Genomic DNA, 22935 nt, shown 5'->3' with positions numbered 1-22935 from the left:
CCCCACATGTCTGTAATTGAGGCTTGTTGTTAGAGTTGTAGTAAAAATGTATTCCTTCGTTCCATTTCTCATTTTTATGCTTTTTGTGTTATGATCCAGAGACCAACACTGACTGTCCTTCTCAGAGACTGAAGACTGTCTGATGCTGTAGAGGAGCATGTTGGTGTCTCTGACCAAACGTCACAAACAGCCCAACAACCTGAAGACAATCTGTTAGTGAGTGGACATCTCTCTGGTGGAGTCAGAGAGAAACTGTCTCTTACCAACAGAAACATGAACTGGATAAGAAATGATGGATCTGATTATCAGGTTGGTCTGTTATGTAATGTACATAGCTGGTAATCTACCTGTTAAAAGAAAATGTACTCTATCATATTACATGAACTGCATTGCATTGATACAGGCTTTACTTTCTCCACCTTGAACTTTGAACAATTTCATGCATATGATATTGAAGAAAATTGTATTAATCATACTGCATTTTGTATTGCACAGCTGATATGTTAGACCTTTTAATAAGCAATATGTGAATGAAAGCGACATGTGAAACATGCACATTATTCCACGTTGTAATATGTTTTGTAATTATAGTGCACGTTTTGAAATAAATGGATTTGAGAAAAGTATTGCCTCTTTATTAAATGTTTATTTTCCAAAGAATTTTTAAAAGTTCAAAACAATAAAGTACCTATTTAATATTAATTACAAATAACTCTTAAGAAGTTAAAGAAGTACTCTGTGAGAGTTAATRTTAAGATCTAACACTGAATTAGTGTTAGTAAGTGTTAAATTATTAACTCCAGCAGATTTGATATCTGACACTTTATAAGAGTTAAGGTACTAACTCTCCAAAAAGAGTAAAATTAACACTTTCTGGTGTGGACCCATATAGACACTTTAAAAGGTGTTGCAATCAAATCTGACAGAGTTAATTTGGGCCTCCTGGATTTGCTGCGTATTAACACTATCATTAACGTGACACAAGGCTATTCATTCAGTCAGGGCGTGATGCTTACACTAGCTATATGCATTGCAGGTAAATTGTAGTTGTGACACAACATTATTTTGTACTAAAGCCTGCTCACACAGCAAGATTTGCTCCTGTTATGTGGCTGGACACACGAACCGATCGAATCTGTTGTACTTTTATTGCCTAGTGTGGTCACTGAAGTTTTTGAAAACTGGCTGACAATCCTAAAATCTTGCTGTGTAAACCAGACTTACAAGCTCTACTCCTCTCCTCTTGTCTCAAACACTGCCCTAACGCAGTCTGACTCTGGTTGCTATGGTAACGTTTACACATCCCTTACAAATAAGATATAGATACACCACAAAAACGAACATTTCGCTTTCATGAAAATTTTAACTCATGACGACAAATTAATGGGAGCCCTGAGCTTGTTATTTGCAACAAGACGGTTCTATCTGGGTAACAATGACACTTGATGCAGAGGGTGCTTGGTCTGAAATGGCGAAGCAGTTTGAAGCTTGATTGCCTCAGTAGTGAGTCGGTGCATATTATGCAAAGCGGGCTTGGAATGTGGGACTCACCTACCGGTCCGGGATAAATCCATTCTCCTGTCTCTGGTCTTTTTCCCCTTTTCCAAATAAACTTTCCAAAGACATTTGTTTCTTATTCAATATTGGTGCGCAAGATGTAACCGAGAATCCAGTTAAAGGGTTTTCAAAATAACAGATTCTCCAGACTCAGGTAATACGTAAAACAAAAATATTTATTTCTTGTGCGGCCCGGTGGTTGTGGACGAGTGTTATAAATTACCATGTTTTCCTTTAATGTATCCATTTGAGTTAAATTACTTACAAAAGGAAGTGCACTAAATCTTCTAGGACACATGATAACCTGTTTATGACAGTTATTTCTACTTGAAAATCGGTCTGACATAATTTTAAGTTCTACAGACCGGTAATAGAGCTGCATGTTGGATGGAAATAAACCTCCCAAATGTTTGGGTTTAGTGAAAGTGAAAAACCGTTGATGTTTGTTGTTCCAAACAAAATTGGAGATATGAGAATTAAGGGATTTAAAGAATGTAGAAGACAAATAACATGGAAGATTTTGGAACAGGTAGCTTAAGCGAGGGAGAATATTCATTTTAATTGTATTAACCCTACCGAGAAGTGATATAGGTAAAAGGGACCATTTTGACAAGTCATTCTTAATGTTAGGAACTAGGGGGGAAGAGTTTGATGAGAATAAGTTATTCAAATTGGGGTAATAAAGATGCCCAAGTACTTGAAGCCTCTTCTAGATATGTGATCAACATGCTCCAGCCCCATCTCTTGAGGGATATTGAAAAGAGAAACAGATTTGCCTAAATTAAATAGTTATGGAACTAAGTTAACATAAACGTTTTTTTTTGTGTTCCGAAGGTAGTTGGTCACAAGAGAGTTAATTTTTTAAAAAATTACCAAAAAAGACAAGAGAAGTGGATCAACAATCTACGGCTAAAAACAGGAGGTGCAGAAACCAACAATGCCAGAATTTGCAGCACCCACTTTCCAACAGGTAACGATTGTGTCTTTTAAATTATATTTCCAGATAATTTATAGGACAGTTACTTAGAAAGACAAGCAATTCATATGTCAGGTAAGATATATATTATATATATATGTATAAGATACCATGTTTTTAATGGGGTTTGCAGGGAGAAAATCTGAGCATGAATACAAAGATTTGAGAGCACAGAGGATATTTGAAAGAGAGCATAAGTTTTGAATGAAAACGTTACAGATTTTGAGAACAAAGATGAAATTCTGCTTTCAAATCAAAAATGTATGTTCTCAACATATGGTAGAAAAATTCCCCAATAATATGGTACACAGAATCTCAATACTTACAGTAGAGCTCATACTGTTGACTTTATCCAAGAGGGCAATAATGAGGCTGTAGAGGTTTCCCAGATATAGAACAAGGACTCTGTAAATACATAGCACACAATCTATAAAATCTGGCATATCGTGTGTACTTCATGGTCCAACACATTCTCTCTCTCTACTCGTCATATATGGACGCTTGCTCAGGTTCCCTGAGTCACATGTAGAGGCTCAAGTACCCCCGTCTTGTCAGTAATCGACATGCAGGGTGTTTTCATTGAATGTTACAGAGCTCCCAAAGCATTGGAAACTGATGACTGTTAAGAGAATAAAAATCATTAAGTTCTGGCTCGTAATATTCTCTTGTCCTCCCCGATTCAATGATTCCATGCGTGGAAACAAAAGCCACACAGAGATGACAGTTAACGCTCCACGTCATACATTTTCAGAGTTTAGTTTAACATTTAAAAGCATAACATCATATCAACAACACAGACACTTCAAACACACTAAAACAGACATTCATTTACCTGAGACAAATAGAAAAGAAAGAAAACCAAAGACGTCTTTGGAGAGTTGCAAAAGCAAATCTGACTTGTTCCTCTGGGGCCCTTACTTTTATTCAAAAAGGTGTTTCCTTTGTTTTAATTTACGCAATTATGCGATTTAGACGTGTTGTTCTCCTTGTATGGATAAACCCAGTTTCAAATTACTCAGTTTGGGCAATTTTATTACCTTCTGAGACCTGTTTCATTTCAGGGCTACGGTGCTTCTCTATCTAGACAAGGGAGACCTATAGGGTCATTTAGAGCAAGCTCTTCTCATGCCAGTTTGAAATGTGATGTTACTCCTAATTCCTGGTTGAAACAAAACCTCTAGTCTTTTCACCAGAGTTCAACCAAAAGTTAACCTGTCTTAAGCCTATTTTATTTCCCTGTCGTGTAAAAATACAAATACAGATCAGTGCAATCATTTTAAATTGACATGAAACCTGGTACACAAAGTGGTTCAGAACTTCTGCATCCTTTTAGATCAAAGCGCAGATTTTAAGAATAAAACACTTATAGAATATACCTGAGCATTTTCAATATAAACACATTCATTCTAAACATTTTCTAATTAATGTTATGATAGTTTTGATTATATTTAACAAACTGATATTATGTTTGGCCTCAGTTAGAGACTCCATATAGTTGTTAATATAAAACTACAAATTAGACTAGTTCAAGTTATGTTAATTTTAACTAAATTGTATTCTACTACCGTATTTTCCGCACTATAAGGCGCACCTTCAATGAATGGCCTAGTTTAAAACTTTTTTCATATATAAGCGCACTGCCTTATAAGGCGCATAGAATAGACGCTACAGTTAGGGTTTCCACCCGTCCCGTATTGAACCGATATGGGACGCGATTTGTTCCGTACTCTACAAATATGGATGTGTAATAATAAAGAAGTTGTCCCCCAGTACTTTATATAGTAGTCTGCCCCAGTCATTGTTTCACTCACGGTGTCGGTGTTGCGATATTGTGCCCAACTGCTTTCTGGGTAACACAGACCAACCGACACGCTGCCGCCACAGTCTCTGTCTCTCTTTCTCCCTCCCGGCTTTAAATGTATAGTGACTGGACCCTTGGTAACCCTAGTCAAAGCTACCCGGATGAATGTCTAAAGCCACTTTGTTGACATAAAGAATGTCAACAAAACAGTCCGACTCCGGTCGGCGAGGAGAGCCTTCTGCGACTGGACTGGGCGTGGCCGGACGATGGTCACCCTTCTCAGTTTGAGCACAGCATGTTGATGGAGAACGTGGTGCTAAAATGACCTGCAGACGACCTGATTATCAGGTCGGTAGGTAGATAGGTCAGTCAAACTTTATTAACAAACCAGCGTTCTGACGACTATCCCAGCATGCACCGCACACTTCTTCTTCTACGGGCGAAAATAAAGTCGGCGGCTGCTTACTGTAGTTGCTAGACCTGTTGTGGCTCAATATTGGTCCATATATAAGGCACACTGTCGGCTTTTGAGGAAATCGAAGGTTTTTAGGTGCCTTATAGTGCGGAAAATACGATATTGTGTTGTCATTTTGTTTGTCCTTAAGTTTTAGTGTTTCTCTGAGGGAGGTGACTTGAGATGTCTCCTTGCTGCTGCTCGTTTGAGACATGGYCTGTGTGCCAGAGTTCACTTATGATGTGGTTCCTCCCTGATAACAGACATTCTTTTCTGCAGGGCTAATTAAAGTCCTCTAAGATGTTATCCAAAAGAATCTTGCTCAATCCACTATTTTTACATATTATAAGATTTTACTGTATTAAACACTAAGAATATTTATTTTCCTCAACATGACCTAGGACCGAACAGCGTGAGTCTTTGATTTTTTTTGAAAAGCATAAAAAGTGCTTCAACCCATTCACAGTTGATGTATTTGTATGCTTAACAATGTTGTTTATTTTATGTCAGATCTCTGAATATATGCCGTAATTTTATCTTCATTGCTGCTTACTTTCAACATTCAATTCACCCTGCCTGAATGTCGATTACTGACGAGAAGAGGATACACATTTCCTGAACATGCGACTAAGAGGGAACCTGACCAAGCGTCCGTATATGACGAGTAGGGGGTAAGAATGTGTTGCATGATCAGAGTAATTCCTTGTATGGATTTTTATTACTTCAGTAATATTACTTCAACATTTAATGTAATCTCTACCACAGTACTGAAAATTACCTCTGGAGCATGTTAAAGTTCAATGGGTGCTGCAGAATTTCACTAAGCTCTTTTGTACCACCCTTCCATACTCTGGGGCTGACATTGTCAATAATGAAAATTGATAAACTTACAGAACACATGGAAAATAAGCAAGGACCTGGGCAACAACAAAAGTTTAACACAAGAATCCAGTGAATGTATGAAACCAAAGAGCTTAAATAATGTTGTGATGTGAATGTGACATGTAAATCAGTTGAGTACAGTAAATGGATACAGAACAGCTGGGTGAAACTAAGGTGGAATGATGGGTATAAACTAATTGGCAATACCAGGATTAGAATATATTGATCTCAAAATAGTGTTAATGGGAGATACACACACTGCTTAAGATGGATTAATTAAAAAAAAAAAAAAAAAACAGCTCGACTTTGGTAAAAATAAAAATGAAACAAAAAAATTAAAAGAAGCAGATTTTATTCCCTTTCTTTTCCAATCTACATGTCCATGGTGAAAAATATTGATGTTGGTTAATGTTATGCAAGTAGGAAAATTACATTCTAAAAAAGATTTTATCAGAATTCACAACTAGGGATACATTATGCAGATAATGGTCAATTAAATTATTACCTGGCCAGCTGGAATCTCAGAGAGGTTCTTGGGTGGTACATCTCCAGCTGGGCAACCAGCTCAAAAGCAGAAGGGGCAATCATAGTGATGAGCGAGACCACCACACTCACCTGAAGGGACACAAATAAGACAGCAATTTAAAAAAAAAAGATACACGTCCCTTTCACAAAATAAACTACACCAGACCCAGCAAAACAATAAAAAACAACAGCTCAACAGAAAGTGAGAAACCTGCAAATTTTAAGAAGTGTTACTGACTGGACGACTACAGTTTACTAAAATCCAGTTAGATCAGCAAGTAGGTTGACTAAAACTCAGAAAAAAAGAAACAATCCTCTCTCTGAGTGCTGTTTTCCCTTTGTTCAGTTTTGTTTCCAGTTTCAGTCTCCACTTTTCATTGGTCCCTACCTCTATTGGATGTTAAGTAATCAAATGAAACCAATAATTATAATATATATCTTTCTTCAGTACCTCATTCTTCTCCCACAACGTCAGCTCTGGCTTTTCCTGCTCCAGTTTCTGGGATCGGTCCACCACAAAATAGATGATGTAGATGCTCCCAGCTAGTGACAGCAAAACCAGGATATTGGCTAAAATACGCAGACTGATGAGAACTGCCCTGAAGAAAAAACAATTGATCAAATGAATTTAGTGGAACTCAAAAATGTTTAAAGAAAAAAAAAAAAGCTTTACATTCAGTACATTTTATCAGTGAACCCTCAGTGCTAGATGTTTTCTGGTCTATGTTGCGATTACACCGTTAAGTGCAGCTAAGCCTAAAATCCCCTGGCAGATTTAGAATGTACTGTTTTTATAGTTTTTATGGCAGGAAATGAGATAGACATCTCTCTAAAGATAAAAAAAAATACAATGCAATGGAAAAATAATTTTAGAACAAAATATTTTTTGCCTATTTTTATTTGAAAATAAAACAAATAATAGTATAGTATTCATGATAAAGCAATAGTTTAGAATATTTTTGTTATGATGTGTTGTAGGTTGATTGTGGACTCAATTGCAGAAAAGCGGAGGTGTGGAGTACCGTAGATTTTGTAAATATTTAATGAAAGATGATGAACACAAAAACTTTTAAAAAATCACAAGGAGCCAGAGCAGAATGAAAACCATGAATCCAAATAAAATGGCAGCAGGCAAAACAGGGAAGAACCAGAGAAAATAAGAGCTCAGAGGAGTAACTGGGCAGGGCGACTTGTTGCCTCTCTGCAGGCCCTTCCATTTAAGTTTGTCATATTCAAGCAAAAGTTGTCTAAACCCTTGTTTGAATGCCAATCCGGGAAAAATCCTGGCCAAGTCATCTTCTTAAATCAAGACATATGTAAATGTACTTCTCTGTAAATTAATTAAATTAAAATAAATAAACATTAAAATGTGAATAAAATATTTACTGGCCCACCAGTTGGGACTGCCGAACACAACAGGGGAGATCTAAAATCGCTCTGATTTAATGATTGATTTTTCTTGTCTCTTTGTTACAAAGGCTGCAATGACAGTGATGGACAGCAATGGAGTGGCCGTTTTTAACTGGGCCCATCTAACCCAATTTAAGTTTTGTTTAAGCCCTTAAAGGAATTGATTGAAATAAACATGGAAGGTTCAGGGCAACCAGTCTAAATACAGCTAAAGATTTTTATTCTCACTTTCATAATCTGAAGGGGACTGAGAATCAATCAAGGACATTTTTATCTTTTCTTGAAAGCCAACATGACCAAGAATCCACTCAGATATAATAGGCACTATGAATCTGATTCAGAAACACCGTTAAAATTGGAACATGCTCATTTTTTTCTTTTTTCTCTCATTTAACTAGAGGAGTCTTTGATAGTGCCAAAAAAAAAGTTATACACAGAAAACCCTTACAGGCTCGTATCCTTCTTCTTTTCTTGCTCTTCAACAATTGCTTCCTGTTCAAAACAACATGAATCAACCCACTTGTTAAATTCAAGATTTGTTTTGATTTAAATTCTCAGATTAATTGAGTTTAATCCAGGTTAGATTGTTTGCAAGAGTTTTGTGTAAGTGTATAACTGACCCTGATGTTGTTGACGATTGCAGCTCCTTTGCACTCTGCAGCTTCCGGGTTACCAATCAGGTAATCCCAGGCACAGAAAACTCTCCAACAGAATGTGAAGTTTTCATCAGAAGCACTGACCAGACTCAGACGAGAGTTCTTTGCCATTCTGGTGGAAACATTAAATGTTAATCTTTTTAAGAGTAAACAAACTGGAGCTGAAAATACATAAGAACCTTTAGATAAGTAGTAAATAGCACAAACATTACTTGCGTAACAGGATGATGAAACTGTAGGCAAAAACAGCCATCCCAACAAGGAAGTATGCAAGTGGAAGCCGGTAGCCAGCACTGCCAATCTTCCTCACGCTGCCATAATAACCATAGAATAAAACAGAGTACTGCAGGTAACCCTGTGGTGAATCATACACAAAATACAGTTATATATAAAAATGTATATATTGAGGATGATTCTAATAAAAGGGACAAGAACTACAGCTAATATAAAGTATGTTGCATGTTAAATTAAATATAACTCTACAAGGAAAAGAATGATGTAGAAAGAATGATCATACCATAACTTAGTAACTTATGGTAGAAGAAATTGATTAAACTGACCTGGAAAAAAAGGAGGCACTAAATTCATGTTTAAGTGAAGATCTATTGTGTCTATATATAGTGTGTTATTGACCAACAGTAAGAGGAATGAGAGGCTTGCCCCAAGAGACCAGATGGTGTCCAAGTCTTGAGCTGATGCAAGATGCTCTTTGGGGATAGTTTTACTTCTTGTTGTTCCAAATGGAGCTCCAGCCAACAGCTGGAACAGGATAAGATAAATACAGAAAAGATCAATTTTATTGCACTTGCATCAGGGAAAATCTGACAGATGGAGTCTCAAAGAAACACAGCAAACCTTCAACATTTACACCATACAGAAACACTAGAAATGACATATTTGTTACAAAAAACCCCATCATATTGTCAAGTTTAGCTGAGCCACACACATATAGCATTTCATATCTGGTCACATAATCTACAGTATTAAAAAAAAAAAGAAATAGGAAACTGACAGGACCTCCTTAGTGTTCGATGGTCAATGATTTTAATCACAAAAATAGAAAATGCAAGAATTTTTGAATGTGAAGAATAATAAGGTCATTAAAACCTGGGTGATACAAATAGATAAACAGAACTATAATATTACACTGCGAGGATGACAGTATAAGTAATGCCACTGGAAATTGCTTGTGTCTGCATGTCACTAACAACAATAAATCCAGCATCGTGTTTCCTCCTCTTTGGTTCTCTGCAGTTTGAACATATTCCCCAGGGATGAGTTCTCAGCTATGAATAATGCTCTATAAAAAGACAAATTATTGTTTACAGAGGGAAAAAAACAAACAAAATAAATAGAATTATAAATTGAATTATACATTTTGAACAGTGGTAATACATTGTAATACCTTACAATAAAGTGGAACAGAAAAGTCTACTTTTAAATTGTTTTTTATTATTATTAAAACTCAAAGTATTTTGAAATTGAAAATCTTATCACCTATTCACAGACAAAAAAAACATTTACAGACTGGTAGGTAAGGTTGTGAGAAGAAACTGGAATCCAATTTTCAGCCTCACAGTTACTCATTATAATTACTCCTCCACTGTGAGCCACAGCCAAACATCTCATAAATCAACTGTGATCATTTTGGACTTATGTTGGTTATATGAGTTACTGAGAGGCTAAAGGGAGCTAATTTATTTCTGTGCTTAGTAACATTTAAGGGCAGAACTCTAAACTTATCACTCCTAACATATTACTTTGTCCTTAGAATCACAATAAAGGCTACACAGATTTTGGATGGAATTAATTTCACATAATGCTTGGTAAAAAAATTTTAGTTTTTTTTATTAGTTATAATGATAGAGTGGATCACCAAATTCTTTTAAATAGACTACAACATCTGGTTGGCCTTTCTGGTACTGTTCTTCAGTGGTTCAGCTCCTATCTCACAGATCCAAAGTGGGTCCTGGAGGCCCGGCATCCTGCATGTTGTAGTTCTCTCCCTAGTGGTGGCAACAACCTCCTCAGCAAGTCAGTGTTCTGCTTAGGCCATCTAATGAGCCATCATTAGATGCAGGTGTGTAAAACCAGGGAGAGAACTAAAACATGCAGGATGCCGGGCCTCCAGGACCCACTTTGGACACCCCTGTTTTATGGTCAGTCTGTTCCTCTCAGATCCACAAAACAGAAGTTTTAATCATTGGACCAGAGGATCAGAAAGAAATTCTAATTGAAGAAATACAAATAAAAAGACCGATGGGTTTGTTTTATTGATTGTTTATTGATTTTATTGTGCACTTGAGTTGCTTTTAATATGAAGGGTGCTTTATAAATAAAATTGGGTGATTCAGTGATTGATTGATATTTCTTTATGTAATAAAGACCTCGTTAGGATTACGTGATCTGGCTGGGAAGTACTAAGATAAATGCCTTTCATTCATATAAATTTAAATTATAATCTTAGGCACACTCCTTCTACAACATGATGACATAATCAGAACTAGCTTTCAGCATATCTCATATGAGGGATATTTTATGTCATCAGAATTTGTTTTGGAACAAATATTTTATAATATTTTTTTGCTTTTTTCCCCCCTCAAGTTAAACAATTGAAACAAAATATGTTTTCTTACTGGTCTTGGTGGAATATATTTTCTTCTAATGCTGTATTTACACCAAACGTGTCAGGCGCAGCTGGTTTAAATTCAAAGTCTATGTGGAGGCCTGTCTAGAGCGCGTCACGGCACGATTCGTGCATTCAGTGCGGCACAATTTGAAGTGTTTTGAGCATTTGGCACAAGTCCAATGCTGGAGTTGGAAAATCCCAACTTTCGCCACTCAATGCAGACTATCAACCAATCAGTGATAGTGGTGAATTTTCTGACGTGATCTGAGAAAAAACCAAACTATGGAGGATAAACTAAATGTTGCTGTTTACTCTCGTCCTATAATCCAGTGTTTTTCAACCACTGTGCCACAGCACACTAGTGTACCGTGAGTGACCGTCAGGTGTGCCGTGGAAATTATCCAATTTCACCTACCGTATTTTCCAGACTATAAGCTGCTACGTCTTTCCTACACTTTGAACATGTGGCTTTTCTGTGGATTTTTCTTCAACCACCAGGGGGCTCTTTAGCAGGAAGTGAATCATTGGAAGTCAAAATTGGAAATCAAAGAAGAACGCGCTAATTTTCATTTGGAACAAGCACATGCTAGCAGCCATGCTAGCAGCAGGTGCAACAGAGAAATGTTTTCAAACTCATATGATGAAGCTTCTAAGTTGAGGAGTATCGATCTGGCAGTACAGGAGGGAAATAAAGCAGCTGAACATAAACTCGACGTGAACAAAACCGGATTTGGAGACGGAGAACTGCGTCCTTAATATATCCAGCAGTTATTAGGACGCAGCCCTCTGCTGGGTCCTTATGGGAAACCGAGAGCGGCAGAGATACCAGCGGCCTGTAGCCCGGTGAGGCTGATATATGCAAGTTTCCGGGGGGTCCAAAATATTTGAAGGTACGGTTTATAGTATGGTGCGCTCATAGWCCGGAAAATACGGTAATTGGTCTTAAAARATTTTTTTGAAAACAAATTTATTATCTGCAAATAATGCCATCTTTGAGTGTCTTTGCTGTAGTAGTGACTAGCAGTGTAATCATGTAATTTTCTTACCACTAGATGGCAGTAGGTACAGAGCATTTTACATTAAAACAAGAGAATTAGTGATGCATGAATGTTAGCACATTCATGCATCATCACACCACAGTGTTGTGGCTGTTCAGGTGTATTTTTGAAGCGGACATGTTAAGTGCAATTTGAAATAAGAAATGTAAAATATGATTATTTTTTGTGTTTATTTGATTCCTATTCAAGATACTTTGATAATAATGACTATATGTAATATAGGCGGCTACAGAGTATCTTTGCTTACATTTTTGGTTGGTGGTGCCTCGTGATTTTTTCAATTAAAACAATGTACCTTGGCTCAAAAAAGGTTGAAAAACACTGCTATAACCTACGACCAATCAAGTTATGACTACAGAAACCGGAATAGAAAGGACCTTGCTTAGTAGAGGATGTTACGGCCCTGGGCCTTATGAGGTGGGTTGCAGGTGTTTTTGGTGTCTGCCCTTGAGCTCCTCCTCTTTACAGGTGTTACTGATCTGTTAATTTGGAGCACAGAATATTTAAACCTGGCCGTCTCCACCTTTGCGCTTCTTTTCCTGCATACTTTGTGCTATTTTCACCATTCAACTTTTATACTAGTCAGCTTGCTCTCCTAAAGCCGGATTTATCTCTTGGTATTAATAACCTTCATACTTTTTATAATATTCAGCTTTTTATGTATTTTTCATCCTATGGGGGAAACCGCTCCATCATGTAGCAGAATTGAGAATTACAATATAAAATGTCCGTTGTGTTTCACAGTTAATGTTTCAGGTCCTGCCTATTAATAGCAATCAATCATCCAGTTTCAGAGCTGTCATGGAGGAAACAAAGCAGTGGCCATTTTGAAGTTGGGCTGTTTAACAGCTTTTATGCTGTTTAACACCTGGGAATAAGTTGAGCTTTTGACATTGTTTTTTTCCGCATGATTTTTGTAGTCACCATGCTAAACAATGCCTCTACAAATGTCGGTATGGCTTTCATTCACCCATCATTTTTATCAGAAGGATTAGGGAAAATTTCTGTCCTTTTCAAATTTTAGGTTTTACATGAGGTTGGTTTTTACATCGCGTACAATATATTACTTCTAATACTATGTGGGTGTAATTTTTGCATTGTCCAAAAGCTATTACTGCTCTTCAACAGTTTTTCTGTTATGATACCATTTAAGCACTTTGCAGGATTATAATTTGTTCTGGTGCTTCTGCCCATTTCTGACATTTCTGCACGTCTTCAGCAGTTAACTTCAAATGTTTTGGTATTTTCAACAAAAGCATTCAGCATTGACACTTGCATTTTCGCAGGAAATGCACACTTTATAGTTATTTTTGCCTTTGCTAAAGTTTGGTTCAGTATATGTAAATGTGAATTTGCATTTTCAACTGAGACTATGGACACTGACCTCTGGTAGGACCACAAAAGATCCTGTCATGATGGTGAGGACGATGTTTATCCCAAACAACCAGCGAAGAAAGATAAAATAGGAGGCCACGCCTGATCCAAAGTGACCTCAAGAAAAATAAAAATGCTACTAAAAATTTATGGAAAACATTTAAAATACTGTAATTTATTTTTTCCCCTGATGGCAGCAAACACTAATTAGATTATAAATAATTCTGCCCTTTAAAACAAAACGTACAGAAACAAGGGAAGAAAAGGCAACACACTTATAGCAGCATCACTTTGACTCTGCAGAAAAACATTACTTACTTTCAATTTTTTTGATCCTCACTTCCCACGGAATGAATGTAACAACAATGTTGTAAAGCACACGGTAAAGTTTTTTCAGCAGCTACAGAGGAGAAAAGTTGAAAAAAGCACAAAGCCAGAACAGTGGCATTAGCACAATGCAGAAGATAAGATCTTGTTCTAAAGTTCTAAATTCTCTTCAGTTCAATCCATTGTAGTTTATCATATTTTATCCTAAATCTATCTCCAAGGGAGAGCCCAGACATCCTTCGGAGAAAACTAATTTCGGCTGCTTGTATCCGTGATCTTGTTCTTTTGGTCATGACCCAAACCTCATGACCATAGATGAGGGTGGGAAAGTAGATTGACCGGTAAATTGAGAGCTTCGCTTTTTGACTCAGTTTTCTCTTCACCATAATAGGCCTGTTGATCTACTGCTCCATTTTTCCCTCATTCGTGAACAAGATCCCAAGATACTTAAACTACTCTACCCTTTTCCATGGCTTTCCAAGGGACTCAGTCTAACGCCTTCTCCAAGTCCACAAAACACATGTAGACTGGTTGGGCAAACTCCCATGCGCCCTCCAGGACCCTGCTGAGGGTGAGAAGCTCAGTCATCCGGGAGAAACTCAGAGTAGAACTGCTGCTCTTTCACGTTGAGAGGAACTAGTTGAGGTGGCTCGAGCATCTGGTTACACTCATAGAAATGATTAGTGGCAGAGTTAAGTTTATGCATTTACATCTAGTTGATTTTATTTTATGTAGAAACTCATATTTTTATATAAATGCCTTTTAATTTATTGTCTACGTAATCTAATAAATTCTAATATATGTGGATTGGAGTTAGTTAGCATATTCTAAGACATTTTGCAGTTGTAAAACAAACAAGAATCTGTTTTTTAAAAATTTTGTTTGGTTTTCCTTCAAGTTATGATAAGTGAAATAGGAAAACAAAAATCATGTCTTGCACCAGTAGGCAGTAATGTTTCTTTAAGTTGTCTGCCAAAACGGTAAAAGAAGAGGAATAATTTGTGCCAGAGTTAGGTTTTATGCATTTACATCCGTTTAATTTTACTCAAAATCTCATATTTTTATATATATGTGCCTTTAAATTAATTATCTACATCATCTAATCAATTCTAGAATGTACTGAATGTGATTAGTTAATATGTACTAACAAAGTCTAATTAAAGTTCTAAAACAAACAAGATTCTGTTATATGTGAATGGTTTTTATTGAAGTTATGAGAAATGAAATGGGGAATCAGACACAATGTCCTGCATCAGGAGGTGTCAGGAAAGTCCCTTTAAGTTGGCTGTCATCAGTCTTAAGATGGTAAAAGAAGAATGTACTTTCCCCAGCATGCAGTTCCATGTGACGGATATGCGACTGTGGCTTTGTGGGTAGTCTTCTTGTGAATGGAAGGTTGGGGGCAGTGGTGGAGAAAGTACTCAAAAAATGTACTTAAGTAAAAGTCAAAGTACCACATTAACATTTTACTTAAGTAAAAGTAAAAAAGTACTGGCTTTTAAAAATACTTAAGTATTAAAAGTAAAAGTACTTCCTGAATGCATTACCTAATCACTAATATTATTAAGTGTACTGATATGCCACAGATAAAACATGTTTTTATTGCGTTTATTCTGTAACATAGTTTAGACTTAGATATATGATTCTATGCATCATAATTTCAGGGATGGAAACATCTCGTCTCCTGTCCTAACATAACTTAAACTTCACTTTTTTTGCCACACATTTATTTTGAAAGAAATCCAACTGATAATAGACTGAGTGGAACCAAGGAGCCACGTAGCAGAGTTGTAGTCTGGACCACTGAACCCAAGACCAAATCAAAACCAGCACCCCGTGCTACATGACAATAAAATTAAGTGCACCTATCAAAACTGCTTCTCAAATTGATCTGAAAGATTCACTTTCCCACCTAGATATTAAATACTTAGAACTGAAATAAATGTAATCAGTATCAATTCAAACTCTTCTTCATTCTGTTTTGCTTTCATCTCTGTGCCACAATACACAGATCTCCTGCCATCCCTAAAAAAATAACACCCTGGGCGGTTGCCCATATTGCCAATGTCAGAAATAATAATTGTCTGCACCATTAAACATAGCAATTAACAACGCTCAACTATGAACACTGTCCAAGGCCCAATAAGGAAGAAGTAACCAAGCAGGAGGAGCACCGTGACTGTTCTCATCCTCCCTCCTGCTGCAACGTCTGCCACCATGACAGGTGACGAAAACAAAGAGCAATGAGCATGCTCTGCATTCTTACGTTCTTGTTTTATTTATTCACCAATTAAATATAAAGATATTTTAATGAAATAAAATAGCTACTGCAGTGTACGCAGAGCATTACAAGAACAAAGAACGGCTCTCAGTGAGGCTTCAGCACTATAGGACTTAGTCAAGATCCGTCCAGAAGAATCGGATCGTCCATGAATGTCATATTACTATATTGCACTTTGGTCACAGCGTTGTCCCATATCTGTGACATGTCAGTCATCGCAGATGCAACATGTGTCTCAGTCAGTACAGCTAGCTCTGCTAGCATCATGTCCACGGAGCTTACCTGTCTTTAAGTTTTCCTTCCAAGTGACGTTAAAAATTGGACGAAGTCCCACCGTCTGTGAAAGCGAAGCGCTGCTGATTTTACATGTCGCCATATCTTATGATTTATGCAGCGCTTCAGGACTATTATATTACTGACGCTCAGAGGAAACCACTGCGCATGTCTGGAGCTCCGCGTGCGAGTAAAGGTGGAGGCGATGGGTGACAACAGACACTAAGTCACGTTATTGCTTGGATTTTACGGCGCCACCTTAAATCCCTGAACTTCACATTTTAACGGACAAAAAGAGCAACGCGACTTGGATGTAACGAGTAACGAGACAGTTTAGTAGAAATGTAGTGAAGTAGAAAGTACAGATACTTACTGTAAAATGTAGTGGAGTAAAAGTCGAAAGTATCCATTATTAAATCTACTTAAGTAAAGTACAGATACACGAAAACTGTACTTAAGTACAGTAACGAAGTACTTGTACTTCAATGTGCCTCTGGGCATGGTCTACTGATCTGCTATGGAGAGCCATTTCAGCCAAAATTAAATAGAGAAGTAAAAAAAAAAGCGTAATTGGCATCTTTATTACTATTTATATTTATTCATTTATACATATTCTTCCTTATTAATTTATCCTTTTCCCATTTTCTATTTTCATTTATCCTTTTTCAATTTTCCATTTCTATTTATTATTTTTCATTTATCCTTTTTCAATTTTCTTTTTTTCATTTACTCTTTTTCCCAGTTAATGGGAAAGGGGTAAATGATAATATGATAATGAGGAGGGGCAGAGTCATCAGGCTACAACTTCTCCCAGTTGGTTGGTTAGCATCACACCATACTTTGCTTCAAGAAAAACGTTGACCTACCTCTGGCTTATCAGTGAGCTGGAGCTTGGCATCTTATTTAGAAAATAGTGTTACAACTCCTGACTATTATTTTTTGTGTGGACACTCAGACAGAACATGTTAGCGACTCTTACGGACTCTGAGGTTCACCAGAGTTTTGTCTGGGTGTTCGTGGTTTGGACTGACGTCGGTTTACAATTGAAGCTCCTAGAGTCCTCCGCTTGCCCAGATGTTGCTAGGTAAACTAACGTTAATTATTTTCCAACTACACTCATATTTAATCAATTAGTGTTAATGAAAAGTTAATATATTGCAGTTATACAGCTCACAAATAAACCCTTCATAGAGTAATTACACAGACCTTTCAAAACTTTTATTCATGTCAGTGCTGACTTCTTGGTTAGAATTATTGAAAACATGGCATTTAGGTTTAGAATATTGCATCAGCAGTGAAAAATATGTTTACCTGCTTAAATGTTATTTTTAAAAAGTACAAGTCTCCTTGTAACTCATTCTAATTTATTAAATATTACTGCTATGAAACCTCTTGTTTTTGTCAAAACTACAGCTTGTTGGCACCACACATTAATTAATGTTTTTATCATGTATGTTTTCAGATGTTAAACTGTCACAACTGTACGTCTTTTGTCTCAGTGTCATCCTTCACAGACTCCCAGTGGGTTCACAACTTCAGGATGTCCAGAGGCCTTCACCTTTCTGGTGCAGAGAACACCTGGTCAAATGCACTGGTGACACATTCATTTAACAAAATCTGGCCGATGTTCTTATAACTTTGGTGTGCAAGAACAATCTGTATATTACTGGTTTGAAGTAACTAAATTCTGGCCATCTGATCCGGTTCTAATGAAGCTGAATAAAGCTGTATTCCTTCTAATCTGTGCAGTTCTAATTTATTCAAATATCCTAGAGACAATAAACTGGATTGTTTGGGGCTTGAAATAGCTTAAACTCAATATAATCTTCATAGAACAAAGCTACAAAAATAGAATACAGTAATTATTAAAGGTTTTGGACCCATTTTATTTTTTGGTTTCATATTACACTGAAGATTCTTCAACATGACCGCTGAAGTGGATAGAAATGTGTAGTACAAGGTAGAACTGAACAAACTTGCCATTTTGTTTTTTTTAATAGCAACCCTAACAGTTATTTCAAACTGTTTGAATAATGAGTGTTCACTTATGGTTGTGTTCAATATTTAAATATTAAATATTTTAAACCGCTCAGTCAGAGACGTAAGTCACGTTATTGCTCGAATTTTACGGCGCCACCTTAAGTCCCTGAACTTCATATTTTAACGGAAAAAAAGAGCAACGAGACTTGGATGTAACGAGTAACACTTTTGTAGAAATGTAGTGAAGTAGAAAGTACAGATACTTACTGTAAAATGTAGTGGAGTAAAAGTAGAAAGTATCCATTATTAAATCTACTTATAAAGTACAGATACACAAAAATTGTACTTAAGTACAGTAACGAAGTACTTGTACTTCATTACTTCCTACCACTGGTCGAATGTGACCAGTAGGCAATCAGCACGGAGGGGAATCAAAGAATATCCACAGAAATGACCAGGAAAGGAGCGAAATTGCTACCGCAGTATACCTGGTAACTTTTCAGCTGTTCATCGTTAACGTGACATAAATAGGTTATAATGATATTCATTCGGTCAGGACTTCACACTGGCCACATGCATTGCAGGTAGATTGTAGTAAAACATTGATTAATGCCTGGTTTTAAAATTAGTTAACTGGACTTGTGGCCATTATTTTGTACCCATTGTTGGACACCAAACGGCACGATCGAACCCGTTATATGTAGGATTTCTGTTGGCTCATATGTGATCTCAGGTTTTGAAAATGGGCCGATAATCAGCGGACAGTTCTAAGATCGTATAGTGTGAGCTGGGAATTACGCTAAAGAAATGAGGAAAGGAGGAGTCAGTGGAGAGCACCGGAGTTGAGCCTTTTTTTCGTCCAGGGTCATCAATAGAAAGAGAAAAAGGCGATAAGCCGATAAATTTAAATGAGGTCGATCACGTTCGTTTGATTTATTGTTTATCATGACAGGCCTACTAACTACATTTACTCAATTACATATACTAGAGTAGCGGTTCTCAACGTGGTTTAGTTTATTCATTTTTGACTAATGAAACTGCACACCACCCAAGTTCGTTAACCAGTTTCAGGAACCGACCAGATCCCTTAAGTGCTATTACCTTGAGAAATAATGAGATTTGGTTAAGTATAAAGACAGGCTTTAATGCCAAAAAATTATAAAATATTACAAGCCTTGCAAGTCATACAAATGGAACAGATACAGAGTTACATTCCAGTGTTGAGCCACACTTGGTACACCTTAGGGGTGACCAAAAGAGTGAATTCCCCACCCAAGTGAGGCAAACATTGCAGCGCGAGTTTAGCTTTTATCCACTGCATTCTGCACACACCCTAAAAGGTACTGTCATCAATTTCAGTCTGTTCAGTCTGGTCGGTTATTTCTGACTGGCGACAGTCACATGAAACATGATTATGTAAGCTGCAGCGTGTGCATGTAAGCAGATAAGAGAGAGGAAAACAGAATCTATAACTGTATAAACCTAAATAACACCTTGCTTTGTACTAGAGATATGAACAGCCATTAAAAAATATATCGTCACAGTTTTCTTAAAATGTCTTCATCAGTTTAATGTACGGTACAATATCTTTCATGTTTTCATGACTGTGTAGGTAACCACAAAATACAATATATACCAGACAGATATACCCACACACTGCTCACCTTAATGGCCTCTCTGGATGGACAGCAGTGGTGGATGTAAGGTAATGGAAAGATGGCCTCCAATGCAGATCTCCAAGGCTTGCCATTCTCATTCTCTCAGCGAAGCAAAACAACTCATTCTTCGATGCTCCATAGAATTGCCTCTAGAGTTCCAATGTCTGGCCAAGCGGAGGACTCCCAAAGCTTTAATTGTAAGCCAACGTTAGCGGCTGCTTTGTCAAAACTATGAATACCCAGACGGTGAACCTCCATGAGTCCATGAGAGCTGCTAACTGAAACATGTTCTGTCTGAGCGTCCACATAAAAAATAATAAAGTCAGGAGTTATAACACTATTTTCTAAAGAAGTTGCCAAGCTCCGGCTCACTGATAAGCCGGTGGTAGGTTGCCATCTTTCTTGAAGCAAAGTATGGTGCGATGCTAACCAACCAATTGGGAGATGTTGTAGCCTGATGATGCCACCCCTCCTCATTATCATATTATTTCCCAGACACTGGGAAAAGGGTAAATGAAAAAAGGAAAATTGAAAAAGGATAAATTAAATGGAAAATTGGAAAATGATCAATGAAAATTTAAAATTGAAAATGTGAAAAGGGTAAATTAATAAGGAAAATTAGGAAGTGAAAAAAATAAACGTATAAATGAATAAATATTAGTAGGAATAAAGATGCCAATTACTCCTATTTTTTATTTCCCTATTTATTTATTTAATTTTGCCTGAAATGACTCTCCATATGCGTCGGTGTGCAAATGTGAGTGCAAATGGATAAATATGACTCAAGTGTAAAGTGTTTTGAGTGGTCAAAAATGATTGGAAAGGTTCAATATAAGTTCAGTCCATTTACCATCACAATTGACTGATGAATTTTGATTAATTTGGTTTACCGTATAAATGACACGTAAATCAAAGGAATATATGCTATTTAATTTGCATAGGTAACGTGATAATTATGCAATTCAAACAATATACTTTATGTATTTGAAATACTCATTAATTCAAAATAACAACAATATAATAACACTAAATACATAAAGCTAAGGATTATGCAACTAAAATAAATAGGATTTATTAAACTGATGGATATGAATCATGTAAAGTTTATTTGATAGGTGTGTATTAAAATTATCTAAAACAGGTAAATGGAAATTTGTCATGTAATAAAATTACATAAATCTTAAAAGTTAGACTTAAATATTTGCATCACGACGATTGACTGAATGGGAAGGAATTGCATAAATGTGATGAATTTTGATTAATTTGGTTTATTGCATAACCAAATTATGCAATAAACCATATTGAAAAACATTCATGCTATTTAAACTGTATAGGTAACTTGAATATGATGCAATTTCAACTATATTCTTTATGTATTTGACATAAATACATTCATTATTAATGAAATATAACTAAACTTTAATATTACTAAATACCTAAACCTGAGGATTTTGCTTTTAAAATATATGTGCTTTATTACACCGATGAATATGAGTAATCTAAGGCTTATTTGATGAGTGTGCATTAAAATGATCTAAAAATAGTGAGTGGAAATTTGTCATGTAAAAAAATTACATAAATCTTAAAAGTTAGCGGTAAATATTTGAGTGTAGAATGCCTCCCGGATGACTCTCTGGTGAGGTGTTCCAGGCATGTCCCACTGGGAGGAGACCCACAGGAAGACCCAGGACACGCTGGAGGGACTATGTTTCTCATCTGGCCTGGGAACGCCTTGGGATTCCCCCAGGAAAGCTAACCAAAATGGCTGGGGAGAGGGAAGTCTGGGCCTCCTTACTTAGGCTGCTAACCCCACGACCCGACCCCGTATAAGCGGAAGATGGATGAATAACTTAGGACCAAAATACATTAAGACCTGTTGTACAAACTTTTCAGACCACCCAGGTATTCTCATTCAAGTCTACACTGTATCCCCAGAACCAAATATGAAGAAGCAGAATTCAGTTTTTATGGTCCTATAATCTGAAGTAAATTTACAAAAAACTGGAAAATGCTAAAATGATTAGTTCCTTTTAATCAAGGCTAACAGCTTATTTGTTGAGAGTTGAGTTTGACTAATAACTCAAACATAATCTGTCATTTTTTCTTATTTTATAACTGTAATATAATTTTTATTTTGCTTGCTGGTTGATTTATTTTCCCTCTATCATGTAAAGCTGTGGTCCCCAACCCCCGGTCCGTGGACCGGTACCTGTCCGTGGACCAATTGGCACTGGGCTGCGCAAGAAATCATTAAATATTTCCGTTTTATGCGTTATTTGAGTCTGGACGATCTTTTATTTTGAAAATCCTTTAACCAGATTCTCTCGGTTACTCGTGGGCCAACACTGAGCCCACAATTAGCAAAATGAGTAAGAAACAGATCAGATGTCTTTGGAAAGTTTCTTTGCAAAGGGGAAAAGGCCAGAGAAGAGACAGCAGAATGGATTTATCCCGGACCGGTAGGTGACTCCAACTTAAAAGCCGCTCTGCGTAACATGCGGCGACCGGCTGCTAATGAGGCAATGAAGCTTCAAGCCGCTTCGCCACATAAAGACCAAGCAGGCTGTGGATATAAGCAACTCTTCGGGTGTCATCGTCTCCCATCACTCCCAGATGGGACCGTCTCGTTGCAGAGAAACAAGCTCAGAGCTCCCATTAGTCATTATCGTGAGTTAAAATTTTCACAAAAGTAAAAAGTTCGTTTTTGTGGCGCATCTGTATCTTATTTTGATGGAATATCTAAACGTTACCATAGCGACCAGAGTCAGAGAGTGTTTGGGCAGTGGTCGAGAGGAGATGAGTAGAGCTGGTGAATCTTAAGTCTGGTTTAGATGGCAAGATGTAAGAATTGTCGGCCGATTCTCCAAACGTCTGTGACCACAGAGCTGATAAAAGTACAACATGTTCGGTCGGTTCATGTCTCCAGCTACACGCCAGGAGTAACAGGAACCGATTCCAGTAACAAACATTACGATTCCAGAAGAAAATCCACAAAACTCCCAACATAGCATACGGGAATTTAGAATGACCAAACACGGATGACGATGTAGAAGCAATAGTGATAGTTTGTGGAGTCATTTTAAGAGATAAAAGA

The 22935-nt window shown here is 37.0% G+C and overlaps 1 protein-coding gene across 10 annotated transcripts in view; it reads right to left on the bottom strand.

Moving 5' to 3' along the window:
* The window catches only part of tmc3 (transmembrane channel like 3), a 120931-nt gene that overhangs the window by 84944 nt on the left and 13052 nt on the right, over positions 1-22935 (bottom strand). For 5 of the 10 annotated variants that reach the window (XM_008405084.2, XM_017304092.1, XM_008405082.2 and 2 more), the window contains 9 exons: positions 13641-13722; positions 13333-13439; positions 8922-9020; positions 8474-8616; positions 8226-8373; positions 8054-8097; positions 6647-6794; positions 6176-6285; positions 2860-2938 (listed from right to left, as the gene is read on the bottom strand). In XM_008405084.2, coding sequence (XP_008403306.1) covers positions 2860-2938; positions 6176-6285; positions 6647-6794; positions 8054-8097; positions 8226-8373; positions 8474-8616; positions 8922-9020; positions 13333-13439; positions 13641-13722 — 960 coding nt within the window. Of the gene's footprint in view, positions 1-2859; positions 2939-6175; positions 6286-6646; positions 6795-8053; positions 8098-8225; positions 8374-8473; positions 8617-8921; positions 9021-9407; positions 9562-13332; positions 13440-13640; positions 15129-22935 lie in introns of those variants that run through there. The other 5 variants (XM_008405086.2, XM_008405083.2, XM_017304093.1 and 2 more) reach the window with 5 other exon arrangements.

The sequence above is a fragment of the Poecilia reticulata genome, linkage group LG3 (assembly GCF_000633615.1).
Source record: "Poecilia reticulata strain Guanapo linkage group LG3, Guppy_female_1.0+MT, whole genome shotgun sequence".
Classification (NCBI taxonomy): domain Eukaryota; kingdom Metazoa; phylum Chordata; class Actinopteri; order Cyprinodontiformes; family Poeciliidae; genus Poecilia; species Poecilia reticulata.
The sequence above is the reverse complement of the archived record's forward strand: the minus strand, read 5'-3'. Positions and strand labels throughout refer to the sequence as shown.